Here is a 19,434-nt window from a genome sequence, read left to right on the forward strand (position 1 = left end):
TTGAGCAAAGAAAAAAATGCCAGGCTTTCAGTCCAAAAAATTAAATTTGGGGGTTTTCAGCAAAAACTACCTGATCCTATGTTCAGTTTCATAACAATGTAGGGGGAAGGGAATAATTTCTAAAGATCTCTTCCTATGATCTTAGAGAAAAAACCCCAAACACATTGGTGTACACACACAGACACCCTTCTCTCTGATGCCTTTATTACCCTGTAACAGTATGACTTCATTAATAACTATTTTCACGCACAGTGAAGGCAACCACACCAGTGAAAGACTAACAAGAGTTTCAGTTGAAATGGCCAAAAGCAAGAAGAGGAAAGCGTTTGTGGATGTTTTTCTTCTGGAAGTAAGACCCATTTTCTGTTTCTCTGGGGGATAGTTTTAGAAGGTGCTAAAGTTTGACTTAATATATTCAGTTTTCCAAAACCATCTCCACATGGAGACAGATGAATTCCTTCACATCAAGAAAGAGTACATGAACAGTGTTAATTCTGAAGCCTGGATAAATGTTTCCCAGTTCACTAGTAGGCCTACTGGAATAAGCATTTGAATATACTGTTTTCTAAATTATCTATGGAAGTAAGCAGAGAAGTTATTCCTAATGGATGGTTAATCTAGAAATGATCAATCGATAGTTGGTGTTTTTGTGTTGATTTGAATATTTTAAGTAATGTTTTACTGAAGTAAACTATACATACAGAAAGTGCACAGACCACACACACACACCTTGATGAATCTTCACAAACCACAAATCAGCATTGAGCTTTGTGCTGTGTGAAGAGAATCATATAGTATGTACTCTTCTGAGTCTGGCTTCCTTATTAGCACATTTCATTTATGAGGTTCAGCTATGTTGTTGCATGCAGGATACATTAGAATTTAAATTGCTTCTACACAAAATACTCAGCAGCATTTCATGGAGACCTCTGCCAACAAATGTTGATTAACATTGCATTGCAAGGTCCATGAGAGTAGGGATTTTTCTTTGGGGGTTGCCTGAAGAGTGACCAGACCAGGCCCCCCGTAAGTATTTACTAAATCCTCATTGGATACTCAGGAAATTGAAAAGAACAGTGCAGTCTCTGAAGATACCCTTCATTTATCTGTTTACTATATACTTGTGGCTTTAAGACATTTCCTTTCAGACTAATTTATTAGCTTTAAGAAGGGACCAATTTCATCAGAATTGCCTTTGCTGTTATGGAGAAGATAATTAAGAGCTTGGGCTTCAGATGATTTTCTCAGTTGTTCTATGAAAGATAGAAAAGAAAAGATGAGTTTTAAAAAATCACTAATAAAGAGATTTTTTTAAAAATGCAAAGCAGGTAAGTCAACAGACTATTACCTACAACACTGGCCAGACAAATCACAGTTGGTATAAGCATCCTACCAAAAACAAGCAATTAATGAAGTTTCATTGTGAGGGTAGGGGTATTTAGAAAGATAAAAAGAATACCCTCTTTACCTATTGATTGCATTGTGTAGTTTTCAGCACAAATAAAGCACTTCAGGATCAATGCTCAGCGATGCTGTGAACTAGCACAAACTTCGTTTGAAGTGAGAAGGAAACGTGAGTTTACCGGTCATTTCAGACTACCCCCACCACCCAGCACAGTGTTTCACACACAGCAATTCCTCAGTAAACACTTGTTGGAAGGAGCCATGAGTTCCCAAGGTGTGTGCCTGCCCCTCACACGGTTTTGGCACGGAGCTTCTCTGACTCTATCTCCTCATGCTCTAACCAGCCATCCCGTCCAGAGGGACAGAGGACAAGTGGAAGGGAAGCCGTCAGATCCCCCATCCCCTCCGGTGACTTGGTAGGCGATGCGCTGGCCTGGGCCTGGGAGGGCGGCTCCCTCTTCGGACAGAGCAGGGTTTGATCTCGGATCTGTGACTGCCGGCTGTCTGGGCCTGGGCCTTGGTTTCTTTCTTTTCTTTTTCTCTTTAACTTGGAGGATAACTGCTTTACCATGCTGTTCTGGCTTCTGCCACACAACCTGGTTCCTTCCCGCAGAACACAGAGGAAGCGTCTCCCTCTCCAAGGTAGTGTGGGGTGGAAAGGGGCTGCCTAGGATGTGTCCAGCAGGCAGCCTCCAGGCCTCACCTCCTCCCCTCCTCTCTTGCTAACTGCTTCCCACCAGCCTGCCGAGGCGGCGCCCGTCACCACGCCAGGGCATCTGGGGCCTGAGCGAGTGCGCTGGGCCAGGCCGTCCCTCGTCACCCACCGGCCCTCCCCAGCGGGGACCCAGGTGTAACTTCTCTACTGCAGGCATCCCAGTTGTGAACCGGAGCCAACGGGCATCCCACCTACCTGTGAATTCCCAGGAGAAGGTGGGCTGAGCGAGCAGAAGCACGTGGAAAGGGCGGGCACAGCTCCCACCCCTGCTGCCGGCAGCTAGAGCCACGGGAAGGCTCTGCGAGAAGCATTACGATTTAGAAGGCTGTAAGAGGCATGTTAAATCCAGGTGGTGACGATAGCTTGGCTATTTACTTGAAATTTGGAGATTACTAAGATTCTCTCTGCTCTCCACCCTACCTTCTGTCTCACTCCTGCCAAAGTGAAGCAGAATTCTATCACTTCCTGTTTGACGGTGGAGCTTCACTTACGCTACACACTTCTTGCTCCTCTGCTCTACATGATCTGGCAGACCACACTTTTCACAAGTCTGTCACTCCTTCGAAATAACAGCAGACGCTTCAACATACAGGATTTTAAAGTAGACCATGAATCTCAGGATTACTATTTACCTATTTTCGTTTTATTTTTTTATTTGTATTTTATATTAAGAGTAGAGCTGATTTATAATATATAATGTTAGTTTCAGGTGTCTTGCAGAGATTCAGTTATGCACATACATATTATCCATTTTTTCACTTTTCCCATATTATTACAGAATATTGAGTAGAGTTCCCTGTACTACACTGTAGGTTCTTGTTGATTATCTTTTCTATATATCCCCAGCATGCGTGCTAAGTCACTTTAGCCATGTCCGACTCTTTGCGACCCCATGGACTGTAGCCCACCCCACTCCTCTGTCCATGGGATTCAAGAATTCAGGCAAGAATACTGGAGTGGGCTGCCATGCCCTCTTCCATATATAATCCATACCTTCATTTTAAATCAAGTCAGAGAATGGAATGAAAAGTCCACCTCTAGAAATCACTATTTGATAATGTCAAAATTAAATTAAATTAAATTTATAAGTAATAGATATCTTCTTTGGACTGGAAGACCCTCCTGGAACCAGAATGGAATCAAGTAGGTCAGAAAGAAGTTCTGCTCCTTTACCCGATAACCTCTGTGTGTGCTAGGAAGAAATGAGACTTTCCCCATTTAGGCTGCCCACAAGATGGCAGTCAGAAAGAATGTCTAATAGGACAAGTCACAACTTTTCTTTCCACACCTGCTTACATGCAAGAGAGGAAAAAAAAAAAACCTTGGTAGACTGGGCCAATCATTTAATCATTTCGTTTCTGCTAGCAAGAGCAGGTAAGTGGCATTGATAAACCATAAAGCATTAATAACATTCAAAGCATGGATCAAGGCTCAGACTAGAGAAACAAAGTCAAAACAGCTTGGGATAATCTTTTGACCTCTTATCTTTTATTGGTGGACCCTTGGCAGATTCCTCCCAAATACGTTGCTTTGCAAATGGAACTGGAAGGAACTGGTTTGCTGGATCCAATGTGACTAAGAGACATGCCAGTTCTCCAGGTCATCATGTCATCTTTCTGTGAATCGTACCATTTTCTTTGGCCTTTCAGTCCACTGCGGCTCCAGACAGGAGCTGTCATCTTCTCTGATTTCTCTTCTCTCTCTGAAGCCTCCCATTCAGAGGTCAGAGGATGTCAGCTAGGGCACGTCAGTCCAGCCAGTCAAATGGCACTTACTGCTTAAGATGTTTTCAGTAGCATCACTCACTTGGCATTAACTCAAGACAGGAGAAGCCAATGTTCACGGAGGCAGCAGCTCGCATAGCAAACTGAGTATTAATACCAGGGACTTTCTTTATGCAACTGATACTTACACGGGAATGGGTTTCCCTTTTCGGTTCTCGTGATTCCTGAGAATGAAATCCGGCCAGCACCCAACCACGTGCAAAGGCTAAAATCGCTACCCAGCCGGGGGCGCTGAAAGCAGAGCTCTGACCCCGGGATGGGCACATTCCTTTCGGGGACTCCGCTCCATGCTGCATCACTCATCAGGGTCACACTCTGGCTTAAGCAGTTTGGGGGAGCCAGCAGCCGCACACAGCAGATGCAGCACACCCTGGAACGCAGGCAGGGCGCTCACAGCGGCTGGCCGCTCTCCTGGGGTCTTTCGGCCGTTGGTGCCATCTCAGAGTCTCTGTGAGCAGCTCCTTCAGTCTCTTCTTTGCCATCCTGTGGCTGCTGTTTGCGTGTAACTAAAGCCAGACAGGACAGCTTTACTGGGGAGGAATTCACACCAGAGGCCGTGGCCCCGCCGGTCGCCTTCCACCTCCTCACCTTCCTCTGTCCTGAGGCCCTCGCCCGCACTGACGCGAGGCTCCTCCTGGGACCCCGGCACGGGAGCCAGCGGAGAGACCCTTTTACAACAGTCATCTACGTCAGAAGTCACTGTTCTGTTGGTGACAAGTAGCATTGGTAGCAAGAGAGAAGAGGAAAAAGAGTTAGGAAAGGAGACGGTGGAAGTCTTTGAGATGGAAAGGTTAAGAGAAAGTTTGGTTGCTATTCCAGAAGCTGGTTAGTTAGGATGACATCCTCAGAACGGGATAATAGAATATGAACCCTAGCAAGGCCCTGAGAAAGTCAAAGAAGGCTGGCCTGACGCTCCCCATGGAGCTGAGTGGTGACCGCTTAGTAGTCAGGGACTCAAGGGTGCATTTCTTACTAATTTCTTACTCCCACCCACTCCATGCCTGATCCCCACTAGCCTCTGAAACTCCAGCAGTGACTTCTGGTGTACCCAGGTTATTTATATTTGCAGCCTCCTCTATGGGATCATCCACAAAGAAATCAAACCAAAGAAACGCCTCTGTATGTCACAGATGATCCACCATGTGCTTTGAATATCAAGGACAAAGGATGGAGGAGGCTGTCCCGAGTATTCCCTCCTGCCATGAAGAGCTTTGCTTTGCTCCTGCCCCGCAGGTGGAGTGGAGGTTCCTGGGAGAATCCATAATCTTTTTTTTTTTTTTCTAACAGAAACTCAAATTTTAATAACATATCTACATGGAAGAGACCTAGGAAAACTGAGATGCTTACTAAAATTACTAAAACCCTCACCTTAAATACTCTCTTTAGCCAAAGACAAAAGAGGATGTGGGAATAGGGGTTTGGGACTTCAAATGGGAGGAAGGCAATTCACTTGGAGATGGCAAAGCAGATGTTTAGTAAGTAAATGTTTGCTGGACCATGCAGAGACAGTGGGGTGCAGACTGGACTCTGATCTCTAAGTTACCCCTAGCTCACCCAGCATACAGAGAATCTAGACTCTTATAAATGCCCTGTGCTGTGCTGAGTCATTCAGTCGTGTCTGACTCTTTGTGGCCTCATGGACTGTAGCCTGTCAGGCTCCTCTGTCCATGGGGATCCTCCAGGCAAGAACACTGGAGTGGGTTGCCATGCCCTCCTCCGGGGGATCTTCCCAACACAGGGATCGAATCCAGGTCTCCTGCATTGAGGGCGGATTCTTTACCGTCTAAGCCTATACCTGCTTAATGGAAGAAAGACTGGTCCATAGATAGAACCAAATCCTGAAGGGGTCTTTTGGGCCTAGAAAAGAGAACAACAGCCTCAAAGGCCCCTTGCTGAATCATCAACTTCGGAGAAAACAAAGCGTAACTTTAGTTCCATCCTGATGCTCCAGGCCGGTTGCATCTATCTGGGACTTATCACCCCCTGTCCAGAAACCTACCACCCCCTACACCTGCCCAGAAGACTTATCACCCTCTGCCCAAATAAATATGTCATCTCAACAAAAGAATACTCAAAATATCCCACCTGATTGACGTTTCCCTTATCGCTTCCACAAACCTCCCTATAAGTATGAAGCCTCCCTGATCCCTCTCAGCGCTCAGCCTGGTCGTTAGGCCGACTGTCGCCCCTCCTTGCCTGAATAAAGGTGACCTACTTCTGTTGAGGTCGTCTTTCCTTTTCTGCCTCGCCGGAACTGTGCCTTACAAGTCCCCCAAACAGGGCTTGGGAATTCACAGCTGGAAGCCCTCCAGTAAGAATGAGGACTGGGGACAGGTCTACAAGGTCTTTTCCCAATTGATCCCTCACAAAGTTGAACAGTTATTCATCCAAGGAATCCTGACTCATAGGAACCCCCCAAAGAGTCTTTCCACTCGAGTTCTGGTATATGTTTTTAAAAAGTAGAGGGGGGAGAGGTTTACTTTATTGTGTGGCTGCTTAGATATCCGAAATCTGAACTTACGATACTAATAACTATTTTTTTCCCCCTTATGGGATAAGAAAGAGGGAGTGTATAGATAATCTAGATTTTTATCAACATATTTTTAGGAAAAACACAAAGGATATCATTAAAACATCCCATCTTGTCTGTTCAGTGTTGCTGAAGAATAAAATAGCGCTTAATACGGCCAAGGGAAAAAGGGTCATTTGCCAAAATTATTGGCATTCCCAGGCAGTGATTCTGGTGACAACAGAATCAAAATGGATGTCTTTTAACTTCACACACGTTTGTCCCCTGGGGTACTAACCTCCCTTCTCTGCTAACCAGCAAAAGAGCCTGTTAAAACTTTGTCATCTCTGGCAGTTTCTTTAATGTGCGGCAGTGAACTCTTTAAAAGCGGCAGTGATTCCCATGCAGACCTCCGTGCACATGTAATGGTGAAAATACCTGCAGCCATTCTGTGGATTAAGCATGCGGTCCTCCTTTGAGTTGGATGTGGCCGCTGAGGCATCAGACACGGAGCATGTGTGAATCGTGCGGGTGTGACTGATGCCTTCCTCTGCGTTCTCCCTGGGCCCCGCCCTGCCAATGCTGAGCCGCTTCCACGTCTGCTGATCTATCTCTGTCACTGGTCCAAAGTGCACGAACTTTTGCCTAGGGCTGCTGGAAGCTTTCTTATAGGCCCTTGCCTTGCGGCTGGCAAAGTCGTCCCGGATGGCAGTTTCCGCTTTAATTTCTGATGAAGGCTCAGGGGCACACGCGTGCTCCACATCTCCATCCCTAGTCAGAACCGGAGATAAGTTCCAAAGGTTTCTAAGGTGAGTACAGATCAAGGAAGAGTTTTTAAAATATAGTAGATGTATGAAAAAACTTGGATGGCTAAAGCAGACTTGCTTTTGCAGTAATCAATCAAATGAAGAAATGATCATTGCCTTGCCTGGGTAAAGAGTGCTTCTATAGCTTTTAAAATACCACTTCCAAGGTCATAAATGACAGCATAAGAAAATCTTAGGTACAATAAAGTCATTAAAATGATTTAAAAGTCAAGTTTACATTCCTTACAAATAAACAAGCCTATTGAAATAAGCATTCACAATAAGTCTGAATTGAAAAGGATGTTTCTTGTCCATGTGGCTTGTAATTTTTAGTTATTAACAAGTTTTAACTCATGCAAAATATGTTCTGTCTTTTGAGAGGTATTTCTTTTTTATGGCCATGAAAGTAAAGAGTGATAGAAGGATACGTGTTTGATTTGCTCAAAGTTAAATGATGCCACTGTTAGGGGAAACCATGACACACCTCGTCTGTTCTGACACTTTCAGCCTCTCCCACGTCTCCAGGTCGGCTTCTGTTATCCTGGCAGCCGTGATAAAGCGTGGGGCCTCACGGTGAGGGCCAGGCCTGCCCTGAATTCTCCGCTGGGCCAGGTCATCCTTGTAAAGATCCGGCACCTTCCTGAGTCCCTCTTCCGCAGGTTCACTCTCCTGGGCCCGCACAATACAGCTCACCCTTGACTTCACCTCTTCTGTCTGGCCCTGGTTTCTGTTAATTTGGTCCAGGCCCCCACATCATCGGAAAAATCAGGTTCCAGGAAGAGGAGCAGATAAACAGAATGTCAAGCACAGAAATTCAGAGGCTGAACACAGAACGGAATGATGGAAGCACCTTTCCTCTCTCAAAAATATGGAATCAATTGTAGCCTGGATTACTATGCTACCCTTCTGACACTGTAACGAGACAGACGTTTCCACCAGATAACAGTCTAGTTTAGTTTAAGAAGAGAAGCCAGAGTTCGCCGTAAGGATATTAGAGATGGGAATGAGATTTCAGTTTGACAGTAATGATGCCCAATTCCCACACTATTCAAGTTACTATAACGAATTCAAGTTTTCTGATTGAATCCCTGAGCCCCCTTGGAATGTCTTTTACTGCAGCAGTAAAATGTTAGTAACAAGCTCTGCATGATCCAAATTCTAGGATTAGCGCGGAGATAGCTGGGACATTGCTCACATATTAGACATCTCCACCATAAACCTTTGTAGGTATGCCAGAAAGTATGATTAGGTCAACGCTGAACAGAAAGGTTCAATGTTCAAACTCAGTCTCTGACTTCTAAAAGCATCCATAAGGCCCGGTTAATGTACACTTGACGAGCAGAGAGGGTATCCTCTCTACTTGTATCCACAGGGGCAATACCCTTATGTCAGCTGTTCACCTTTATTAATGATAAATCTGATACCTTTCTTTTTTATATACAGAGATGTTTTAATCAGCTATTTCTTTAAGCTCTCTGGCAAATTTTATTTTATTTTTTTTTTAACTTTTTTGGCCGCAGGGCAAGGTATGTGGGATCTTAATTCCCCGATCAGGGATCGAACCTGCGTCCCCTGTATTGGAAGGTAGATTCTTAACCACTGGACCATGAGGGAAGTGGCCTGATATTTTCAATTGTTCCCCCAAGAAGTGAATATTAAATGGCTAATGTTGACAATATTATCATTTAAACTAAAAACTGTGGCATCTATGTGCATAAACATTCCATCACATTAAAAGTCAGTTTCTAACTAAAATATGTTTCCTAAGATAGAAGTTTTTAGAAATTGACATAAATAGGGCTATTCATTTTTTCCAAGCTAAATCACCTACATGAGTTGGTGTATTTACACAGTCTATGGACATAGAAAGACTACAGAATTTTCTATTCACTTTCAGTTTGGGGAAGGGGAAGGAAGGGCAGAGCAAAAAGCCGCCAGGGGGCTCTCTTTTTTTTTCCAACAGTTCTTTGAAGCTCTTTAGAGAGATCATGGGCTGTGTCCCCGTAAACAGACTCAGGTGACGACAGACAAATGGGGCTGGAAATATCAGGAATTAAAATTGCATGCAGGGGAAAGGAAGAAAGGAGGTACAAAAGCTACTCCCTTTCCTAACTCAAATTGCTGATCCCCATCAACATGTCTTGATGCTACCCGGTTATCCAGAAGTTTTTGTTTCACCGGCAGCAACTGATCCCTTCCACAAGGCCCTCTGAGAATGGTGTGTTACAAGGCATGCCAGAAAGAACTGCAAAATCCAAGAGCCTCCTGAAGCTAGAATGTGTCCTATAAAAACTGTGCCAGGTCTTCTATGCTCTGATCCCTGTTTATGTCCAGAGATCTTCCATGTGCTTTGTATCTGGTGCTTCCTAAATAAAAAACTAAAATACAAAGGAAAACATGAACTACTCCACTGATCTCAATGACTCTGCCCAAAGAACCACTTTAATTGTGTAAAATATAGTTGAGATATTCATATTCTTCGTTCAACAGATTATAAACCTCTGAAGTGATAGGCAGAAATATGGCAATTAAATAATAAAGATGTGAGCTTTGATTTTGATATAAAGGAAAAGAATGATGAACTCTGCACGTGAAAATTTAGCAGGCTGAAGACTTGACTGATTTTGTATCCCTCTTGGGATAAAAATCACTGGTCAAATCCATTTCATTAAATTTTCCTTTCCTTAATTAAGAAGATGGAAGAAAAGCTGGGACAAGGAATAAAATACTTATTTTATTAAACAAAATAATTTAAAAATAATTTCCATGACAGAATGAATAGCTGTGTGCTACGTATCTGAGGACTTTTTTTTTTAATGAGAAGTCTCCATCATCAGATGTCTAGGTGATCACGCTGCTGTGAGGGAAGAAACAGCAAGCCTCATTTTTTCCCCTTCCAATATCTGAAAGGCACTAATAAGATAGAAGGGTTCATAAAGAAAAAAAGGCAAGTGAAGTCGCTCAGTTGTGTCCAACTCTTTGCAACCCCATGGACAGTAGCCTGCACCAGGCTTCTCCATCCATGGGATTTTCTAGGCAAGAGTACTGGAGTGGGCTGCCATTTCCTTCTCCAAGAAGGGTTCATAGCTGAGGAATAACTGTGATTTCCGATTGCTGTGGATGGACTGGGGCAGCCTGGAGAGGTGGCCGTCCCTGCCCCATGTCACAGAAGGCCAGTCTGACACCAGCGCCCTTGGGCCCCAAGTTTATTTGGTGAATTCAGCCCTGTTTTGGACCTGGTCCTTCTACTCCCTGCCATGTGAACTTAGAACAGATTAGCTATCTGGAATTCCACTTCAGAATGAACCCCCATTACTGATTACATGTAATCAAGGCAGGAAATAGAGGAATGGGAGCCGGGGTAGGGGCTATAATTCAAATCACCTTCACCTAATTATATTCTCTCTCTCTTTCACACACACACGCACGCAGAGTGCACACCTTTGACGTTCTAGAGTTTTCTTTTCTGAGATTCCCTTTGAGTGCTGTTTGCTGCCATCTGATTTCTCTGCCTCTTTTTTCCGGTAAGGTCCGTAGAGGAGTTGGTTCAAAGGCACCATTGGCTTTGTCTGGTTCATCCTTGCTCTCCTAGCAGCAAAGTCATCTTTCTCAAGATCAGGCAGTCGACATGCAACTTCATCTTCTGATTCTGAATCTCTGCCGTGTTGGTGGACCAGGAAAGGGTTTTCTTTACGAAGGATAATATTGCGAACAGCTTCTTTCTCATCATTTAATTGCTTTTGACTGACAGAGCAAAATTAAATGGAACTCCACATGTGATCAGACCAAAGCAGTTTTTAAATCCCCACTGGCAGGCAGACAACTGTCTTGTTAGTGAAAGGTCTTCTCGATATCGTTAGTCCAGATGACATCTGTTTACTACTTTAATCCAGCGTTGCAGAGTTAGGGTGGGTTTCAAAAGCCAGAATTTAGCCAGTTACCAGCAGCACTAACATTCACTTAACTTGCAGCGCTCCATTAGCATGAGAAAGACAGGGTCCTAAATGGCTCTGAAAGTGACAATCCAAATTCTTTGATGAAACTGGGAAAAATAAGAAGCATCTAAAAAATATTTTTATGACTTTGTGGTTTTTTTGGTTGCTGTTGTTGGTTTTCTTTCTCTTTTTTTTGGCTGCACTGCACAGCATGTGAGATCTTAGTTCCCTGACCAGGGGTACACCCCCTGCATTGGAAGCACACAGTTTAACCACTGGACCACCAGGGAAATCCCAAGAAGCATTTTTTTCTGTTACTTTTTTCTTTAGCACATTAGTAATGCACCCAATAGGTACTCAATTTATTTTGGCTGTCAGGGCAAAAATGTGAGCCACCAAGAAACTAACCTGGGGGAACGCTACTGAGTGCAGCTATGTGACGGCACAGCCAGGACGTGTACCAGACTGCAAAGTGTAAGGATAATCTTCCTGCAAAGCTGAGCTAACCTGAAGCATCTGGGATAGTCTATGACCATTTATAGAATGGACTCAGGCACAAAAGCTTATCTCGCCCTGCTCCTTCCCACCCGCAATCCTTTCTTCAGGCTTTTACCCCCACTATTCTCCACCTTTCAGCTCTTCTTCTTTGTCATAGTAAATTGTCAAGTAAATTGTGTTAAGGCATTCTGTCAAGATGTTTACTTAGGACTATTTTCATTTCCAAAGAAATCCTGAAGGCCCCAAACTTTAAGTTCTTGGAGAAATGCAGTTTAATGGTGGACTATTAGGACTTTTTATGCTTTTTGCTTTTGTCGGGGGCAGGCAGGGTGAGAATACAGTTGATGGTGCCTTTCTGATATTCAGACAAACTCCTCCCCCTACTCATAAGATCAGCCTAGCTTCTAAATCAGAATAAAATATTAAAACTTAAAAAATGATTTATTATCTTTTCAGTTCATAGAGATGATAAGTAAATAAAACATCTTGATTTCCAAAGGAAGTTCAACTACTTTGTATCCAATTCTGAGAGAGGATTAAGAGTAAATTTTTCATGCTCATGGGACAGGTCAACTCAAAAATGAAGACAGGAGGAATTAGGTTGGCTAAGAGCAAGGAGATACTGTCTACACTGGTTGACCTGGCCCACTGTCCAGAGGAGGCCATCAGCTTTAGGTGACAGTAGGCCCTCATTCCACCTGACTTCTGGAAAGTCAAAATCAAAATCTGGGCATCTCTCATCATGCCCAGAAAACTCTTTCTCCCTGCTGACCACTGTTCTCAATAAAATTTTAAATCATGGAATTTAGAGGTGATGGGTGATGCTTCTTGAATAAATTTATTTCTTTTAAATTTTTTCAATTGAAATATAGTTGATTTACAATGTTGTGTTAGTTTTAGGTGTACAACAAAGAGATGCAGTTATGTATACATATTGTATATATATATATTAATATATAAATGCTCTATATATTAATATATATTTTTTAAGCTTCTTTTCCATTAAAATTACTATATTGAGTATTGTTCCCTGTGCTATACAGGTCCTTGTTGTCTATTTTGTATATAGTGATGTGTATCTATTAATCCCAAACTCCTAATCTATTCTTCCCTCTCTTTTTCATTTGGTAACTACACGTTTGTTTTCTATGTCTGTGAGTCAATTTCTGTTTTGTAAGTGAGTTCATTTGTATCATTTTTTAGATTCCACATATACATGATATCATATGATATCACATATTTCTCTTCCTCTGTATGACTTGCTTCACTTAATAGGACAATCTCTAGGTCCATCCATGTTGTGCAAATTAAATTCATTTCTTAATATATGAAACACTGTCCTTTGAGCAGCCCTGCTCTTCACGGCCTGCCTGGCCCCTCTTGGACTGCGTTACACTCTCTTCCCTGCCTCCCTAGCCAACAAGTCTGGCAAGAACCAACTGGCATTGGCTGACTGTGGCCATAAAGAATGGTCAGTGGGAAATGAGAGGCCACTGAATCAATCTCTTCGAAAACTCATTATTTAAACAGCACAGTGATGATGATAAAGAGGGTGGTTCATTATTATGGAGCACCTGCCATGGGCTAGAATTCCTTCTAGTGTTAATTCATTTAACTCTAATACTAGCCTTGCAGTGGCAGTGGGGTTAGCATCCCCATTTTATAGAGGGGAAACTGAGATTACGAGAATAAATTTGCCCAAGGTCAAAGTGCCATTGCTTAAGTTACAAGTCAAACCCAGGCCGTTTGGCTCCACAGGTCCTCTTCTTAACCACTCTACTATTCATTAAACACAAGATATCTCCTGCAAGTTTTGAAAGTGGAGCATCGTGTAAAAAATAAGGCATTATCGTTACTATGGAAATAGGAGACAGAGAAGCATTTTGGTCACTAAATAAAGGGGCCCTGCGAGTTGTGCTCGGAATGGTGTGGCTGGCACTGCTAGTTGCAGATGGTAATGCTCAGCCAGGACTGACAATAGGAGGCTGGCTAACCATACCTGACAGGGCTTGCACAGCACTTTACAGCTTACAAAGTCCTTTCTAATTCATTATCTCATCTCAACCGGAGCAGACCCTGAGCTTGAAGCTCTCAAGTCCAAAAGCAACAGTCCTTCTGTTTTCTGACCAGAGTCCTGGGCTTCAATCTCTCCCAACTCAAGCAGAATTTTATGGGATAAAACATATGCATTTACGCAAACAGCCATGCCAATTTGAGCAAGGAGAATCTACTGCCTTATGCATCACGTGAATCCAGCTAGGCTACAAATTCCCTGGGGTGTTTCTTTTTAGGCTAAATGCCCAGTGTGGCTGGACTCATTTCAAATGATCTCAGTTTAGATATGCAGGTTTAAAAAGAGAGGGTGAATAAAGCTTTCCATATCACTGGCCACTTACAGCCACTCCCTGCCCACTTGAATAATGATCATAATGACATTCTGCTAATTGCTTGAATCCTGTAAATTCAGAACTTCAAGGCAGACTCAGAAAGAGAAAAAATTTAATGACATAAATTCTGGGTTGGCACTGTTGGCTATGAAGTAATAAATAATGTATATAAGGCAAATATGAAGGCTTATGCACACAGGTATCTAGTTAGCAAATATTTAAATGACTTTTTATAATGTGCCCTTCTTTTCTGAAGGTCAGGTTATTGTAAACCTTCAGTATACGCTACTTTGTTTTTATAATAATTACAATAGCTCTGAAGAGCTCGTATATTCCAGATACACTAACATTCAAGACAACGCTGTAAGATTGGAATTACAATGACCACTTTGCAGAGGGGAATGTTGAGGTTTCCAGTTATGGTCATCTGAATGGAAGTAGAGTAAGCACATTTAAGTGGCAGAACTTGGCTATCTGGCTTGATATTCATGGGGCAGGTTTGGCACTATTTCTTCAGAGTTATTCATAGATGAGTTGTGTTGAAGAAGGGGTTCCTCGGTGGACCTAGCTCATTGCTTTACTTAGGAGGCATACAGTCCAACGTGACATGAGAAATGCCAAGCCCTGCCTCCAACCTGGCAACTCTGTCCTAAAACAAGTCAGGCTATCTTTGAAGGTAAGATTGTAGGCTCTGAGCAGGTGAACGGGAAGAAAAGCCCTGTCTTAAAGCTTCTGAGGCTTATATATTTCAAAGTGAGTGAGATAATGATTTCAACTGAGGAAAAGCTGGCACTTTCTTTCACCCCCTTTTAACTGGCGGCACACAAGCAATCAGCTCAGACTAGCAGTCAGTTTGTTCCACTGGAAGAAACCGGGCCCTCCAGAAAAGCCTGTTAGGCCTCCTGGGAATGTCACGGGCACTACCAGAGACCTCCCAACCAGGGCAGCTACATCCAGAGTCACAGAGGTTCACACACATCCTGTGTCTGCCTGGTCCCTGGTCCCCCGGAATCTGTTCGGCAACAGCCAGTGATACATAGGCATCTGGTAAGGAGGAATACGTGTCTGGCACTTAGCTGCATCTGCTCTTCCTCCAAAGGCTTCTAAAATGTCTATTGTTCCTTGGAGGGTTTTTTCCCCTCTCTGTGATTAATTACTATGTGCCTGAGAAGATCCACAGACTAGGAGAAAAGACTGAGTGCTGAAACATATGAAAACAATTAGAAAAGAAGCCCAATCACGTGAAACCTATAATTCAGTTCAAAAACAAGTTTACTTCTCCAATGGGAAACACCAAGTCGGAGAATTCAAATCTCCATGGCATTTTAATTCAGGGGAAGTGAATCTTGGTTCTTATTTTATCCTCTTAAACACAGAAATCTCAGCCTCTCTGGCAGAGTCTCATATTTGGGGGGTAATTAAGCTAACTACATTATAAACTAAAATCATAAACATGGAAGGAAAAGTAGTTTATGCATTTCTGACTTCAATGGCAGACGTATTTAATAAGAAAGACCTACTCTGTCCCATGGTACTAAGATACCTCCTAACATATTCTTTGACAGGAAGCCTGGGACTTCTCGACTAGAAAACTCATGCACTTTTGCTCGTTTTTATATGGTATTAAAAATAATTCAAGGAGGTGTTTGAGAATACTTGTGACACAACCATCAAAAACTGGTCTACAAAAGTCAGGCCTGCCTCTCATCTACACGCCTCCTTCTTTGCCTGAACCTCATTCTCTCCCCATCTCTGCAAGCACAGACTTTCTCAGCTCAGGAATAGGCACAAGAAGTATCTGGTGCCTCTTGTTGGGTTCCAAGATGTGGTGGCCAGAATGCATTTGGATTGCAAAGATAGGAGACTGAAGTTAAAATGCCTTAAAAGACATCAGCATATTGAAATATTTCATAGTCTTATTTTCCAGACACCAAGAATCCTTTCCTTCCTCATGAGATGCATTTCATTCCAGTTAAGCTACTTTCTGCCACATTAAAAGCAGGATCCAAAATGTGATAAATTTAGGATGGCTGTTGACTCCATTGTGGGCTGCAAAAAGTAAGTGACAAAGACACAGACAGGGCAGGCTGGTGGCATGGTCTATATAAAACTTTTATGAGAGAGCTAGCAGCTGAAAAATCTCTCTAACAAATGAATTCTGGGTGTTTGGAGCAGCTGTGTTGTGTTGCTATTGGGAACATTCTCTGGGAATATGCATGATTTTCCTGAACTCCATTTAAAATGCTAAGTCAGTAGCTCTAAAGTATGACGTTAACTGACATCTGCAGACATTAACTGACCTGCAAATTTCTGCTTAATAGACCTAACTTGGATAAAATATGGAAAAACTAAGCCAGATCCCAGGAACATGGACAGGAGCAAAAATTACCACACAAATATACTATCATTCTTCAATTAGAATTCATGGTTGTAGACTAACTACGATTCTAGGTCTGTGCACAGGATGGGAGCTGTCATAAAAGACTGCACTGTTTTATCAGAAAATAAACTTCCAGTTACTGAAGAAGCACAGGGTGCTCATGGAATCCCCAGCCTTTGCCCACTCTCTTCTCCTCTCCACGTTACCACGATTCCTGGGTGCGCCGCGTTCGCTTCAAGTCTCTGCCCACTTGCCTCCCCGTGCTCTTCTGGATACTCTAAAGATGACATGTCCATGGGACCTCAGAGAGTCGGACACGCCCTAGCGACTGGACAGTAGTAACAACAAAGATGACACGGGGAGGGTCCTCAAAAAGTAAAAGCAGAACAAGACCTCGCAATCCCATTTCTGGGTATATATCCAAAAGAACTCAAACCAGGATTCCCAAAGGGATCTTTGCACTCCCACATCATTATTCATCATAAACAAGATGTGGAGACAACCCAAATGTCTATCAAGGGATGAATGAGGGTAAGGTTGTGTACATGCATACAATGGAAGATTATTAAGCCTCAAAGAAGAATTAATTTTGTAATATGTGATAACATGGATGAACTTCGAGGACATTAAGTGAAATGAGCCAGAGTCATAGAAGGAAAAAAAATGGCATGATTCCACTTACATCCTGTAGTTAAAGTGGTCAAATACAGAGAATCAGAGAAGGGCACGATGGTCACTAGTGATGGAGGGAGGGTGAAATAGGGATCGCTAATCAATAGGATAATGTTTCAGTTAAGCAGGCTGAATACACTCTAGGAATCTGGTGCACAACATTGTACCTACAGTGAACAACTCTGTATTGGACAGTTAAAGGTTTGTTCAGAGTATAGATCTCATGCCAAGTGTTCTTACCACAATAATACTTTTTTTTTTTTAAAGCACAAAAGTAAATGACAGAAGATATGAGGGACTTTGTAGGAAAAAAAAAAAACCCAAGTAGCCAATGCACACGCTGTGACAGTCAACAGCATTAGTAATTATGGAAAAAATCAACTTTTAAAAATGAGATTTTAAAACTCGAACATTGGCAATTTTTGAAAATAACAAGAAAAACAATAAAAAAAGATGATGGTGTCTTCGGTAACTTTTAGTTACAGACTTCACAGATGTGATAAAAGTGAAGGTATGTGTGTCAAGAAAATTAAGATTAAAGCGTTTTTTTTTTTTTAATAAATGCACTCTCTTATCTGTATCACTTATTACTTATTTCCACAGTGCCCTAGGCTTGAAGACAGAAGCAGGAAAAACTGAAAACCAGTAAGAGGATATACTCCATTTTGATATTCTCAGCACCTAGCCGGGTCTCTGATATACACAGACGCTCAAATGATGTTGAAACAGCATGTGTCTCAAAAGGTCTCTGAACTGCAATTTAAAGAATATCTGGATTTATTTCTGTTTTTAAGATGTTATGACATGACCCTTTATAATTTTAGAAACCCTGAGAGTTTCTTGTAGCATAAGCACAGTTTTATGTCAGAGTCTTCTAGAAGCACATACACATTTAGGACAGACGTGTTCACCTGTGGGACACCACAGACAGAAGAATTATATCCTTGGTGTATTATCAATACAAAGCCACCCTAAGATTAAATCCATATAAGCCAGTGCTGGAATTTCCGGTGAAGATCTAGACCACAGCAGTGACCACATAGGGAGCAGCACAGAGGGATGGAGAACATTCTGTCAAACGTGCGGAGGCAGCCGTGACGCTGTGGCCGGAGAACAGCTGAAGGCAGCCGCCAGGTCAGCAGTAAGCGTCCCAGAGACTGGGAAGTGGCTAACGTTCACCGATCCTCCGCTTACTCTGCTTGGAAAAATGGGTATGTCACCTACCTTTCAGGATTCAATGAAAGAGCAAGTGGCAAAGGAATTTCGACGGTCAAACTGTTGTGAATTACCATTTGTCCAGTAAATTTTGGTCTCACTATTATCTGCTAGGATCTTCGTGGCTATTACAGGGCAAAAATTAACTGGCTTCTCCCAATACTACATGAAACTGAAAATCACATTTCTCTGTGACTCCAGCTACTGAGGGTCCCTGCCGCTCACGTACCTCGAGGCCACCAGGACGGATACTAGTGCCTCCGTTACAACGAAGAGAAGCAATTACTCCGTTCTTTGTTGTTGAATCTACAAGTTTTAGACATGAGTCAAATACACCTAATCGTACTTACTACTCCCTTGGGACAAAGAAAGTAAGTGGATTTTTGTCAGACAGCCACTCTTTCTAAAGACAGTGCTTCCCATGCCAAAGGAACGATTTTCTAGTGATGTGTAAAGGAAGATAAGAGCCATTTAGTGTGAATATTAACAAGCCATTAACAATCGAAAAATCAGATGTTATTGCCAGATACATCCTGTGGCCCACAAGTGACTGACCACACATCCTTGACCAGGACAAGGCCTTCTACTCAAGCAGCACGAAGCTCACTCTTTACCTCCCTTTAAAATAACCAAAAATTCGGCAGAGACAGGCCTGAAGGCAAAGACGATTAGCTATTTCTATTTGCTCCAAGTAGGAAATAATGATGCAACGGGTAAAGCAGGAAGTGGGAAAACAAGATGGAAACTCCACCACATCAGACAGATTCCAAGCCCCGGGCATGCACAAAGCCAGCCAGGCCAGTCCTTGGCCCACACAGCTAACCTGGCAAAGCGCTGGGCTGCTGGCATGACCTTGATTCCGGCTTGCTCCAGCCTTCTGCGCTTCTGCATTTCAGCAGCAGCTTTCTCTTCCGACTTGGGAGCTGGTGCCACCACAGCCCCCTCTGGAGGAGGCTGCTCCTTCCCACAGATGGTGGGTAGTTCTGACCCACCATCAGGAGGCTTCCCACTGGTGTCCATTTGACTGACGGGGTCCTCTTCACAAGGAGACCCCACTTCACTTTCCTCTTCCTCTATCGTTTCAGGATAGCTAGTGAGTTGGACAACATAATTGACCAAACTAACTCAC

At 43.0% G+C, this 19,434-nt stretch overlaps 1 protein-coding gene across 1 annotated transcript in view; it reads right to left on the reverse strand.

Moving 5' to 3' along the window:
- LIMCH1 (LIM and calponin homology domains 1) overlaps positions 1-19,434 on the reverse strand; it is a 349,754-nt gene that overhangs the window by 58,934 nt on the left and 271,386 nt on the right. Inside the window, 8 exon segments of the mRNA XM_070451961.1 lie at positions 3,598-3,678; positions 3,680-3,856; positions 4,298-4,409; positions 4,492-4,607; positions 6,851-7,183; positions 7,703-7,945; positions 10,660-10,962; positions 19,129-19,395. Coding sequence (XP_070308062.1) covers positions 3,598-3,678; positions 3,680-3,856; positions 4,298-4,409; positions 4,492-4,607; positions 6,851-7,183; positions 7,703-7,945; positions 10,660-10,962; positions 19,129-19,395 — 1,632 coding nt within the window.

Source organism: Odocoileus virginianus, chromosome 21 (assembly GCF_023699985.2).
Source record: "Odocoileus virginianus isolate 20LAN1187 ecotype Illinois chromosome 21, Ovbor_1.2, whole genome shotgun sequence".
Lineage (NCBI taxonomy): Eukaryota > Metazoa > Chordata > Mammalia > Artiodactyla > Cervidae > Odocoileus > Odocoileus virginianus.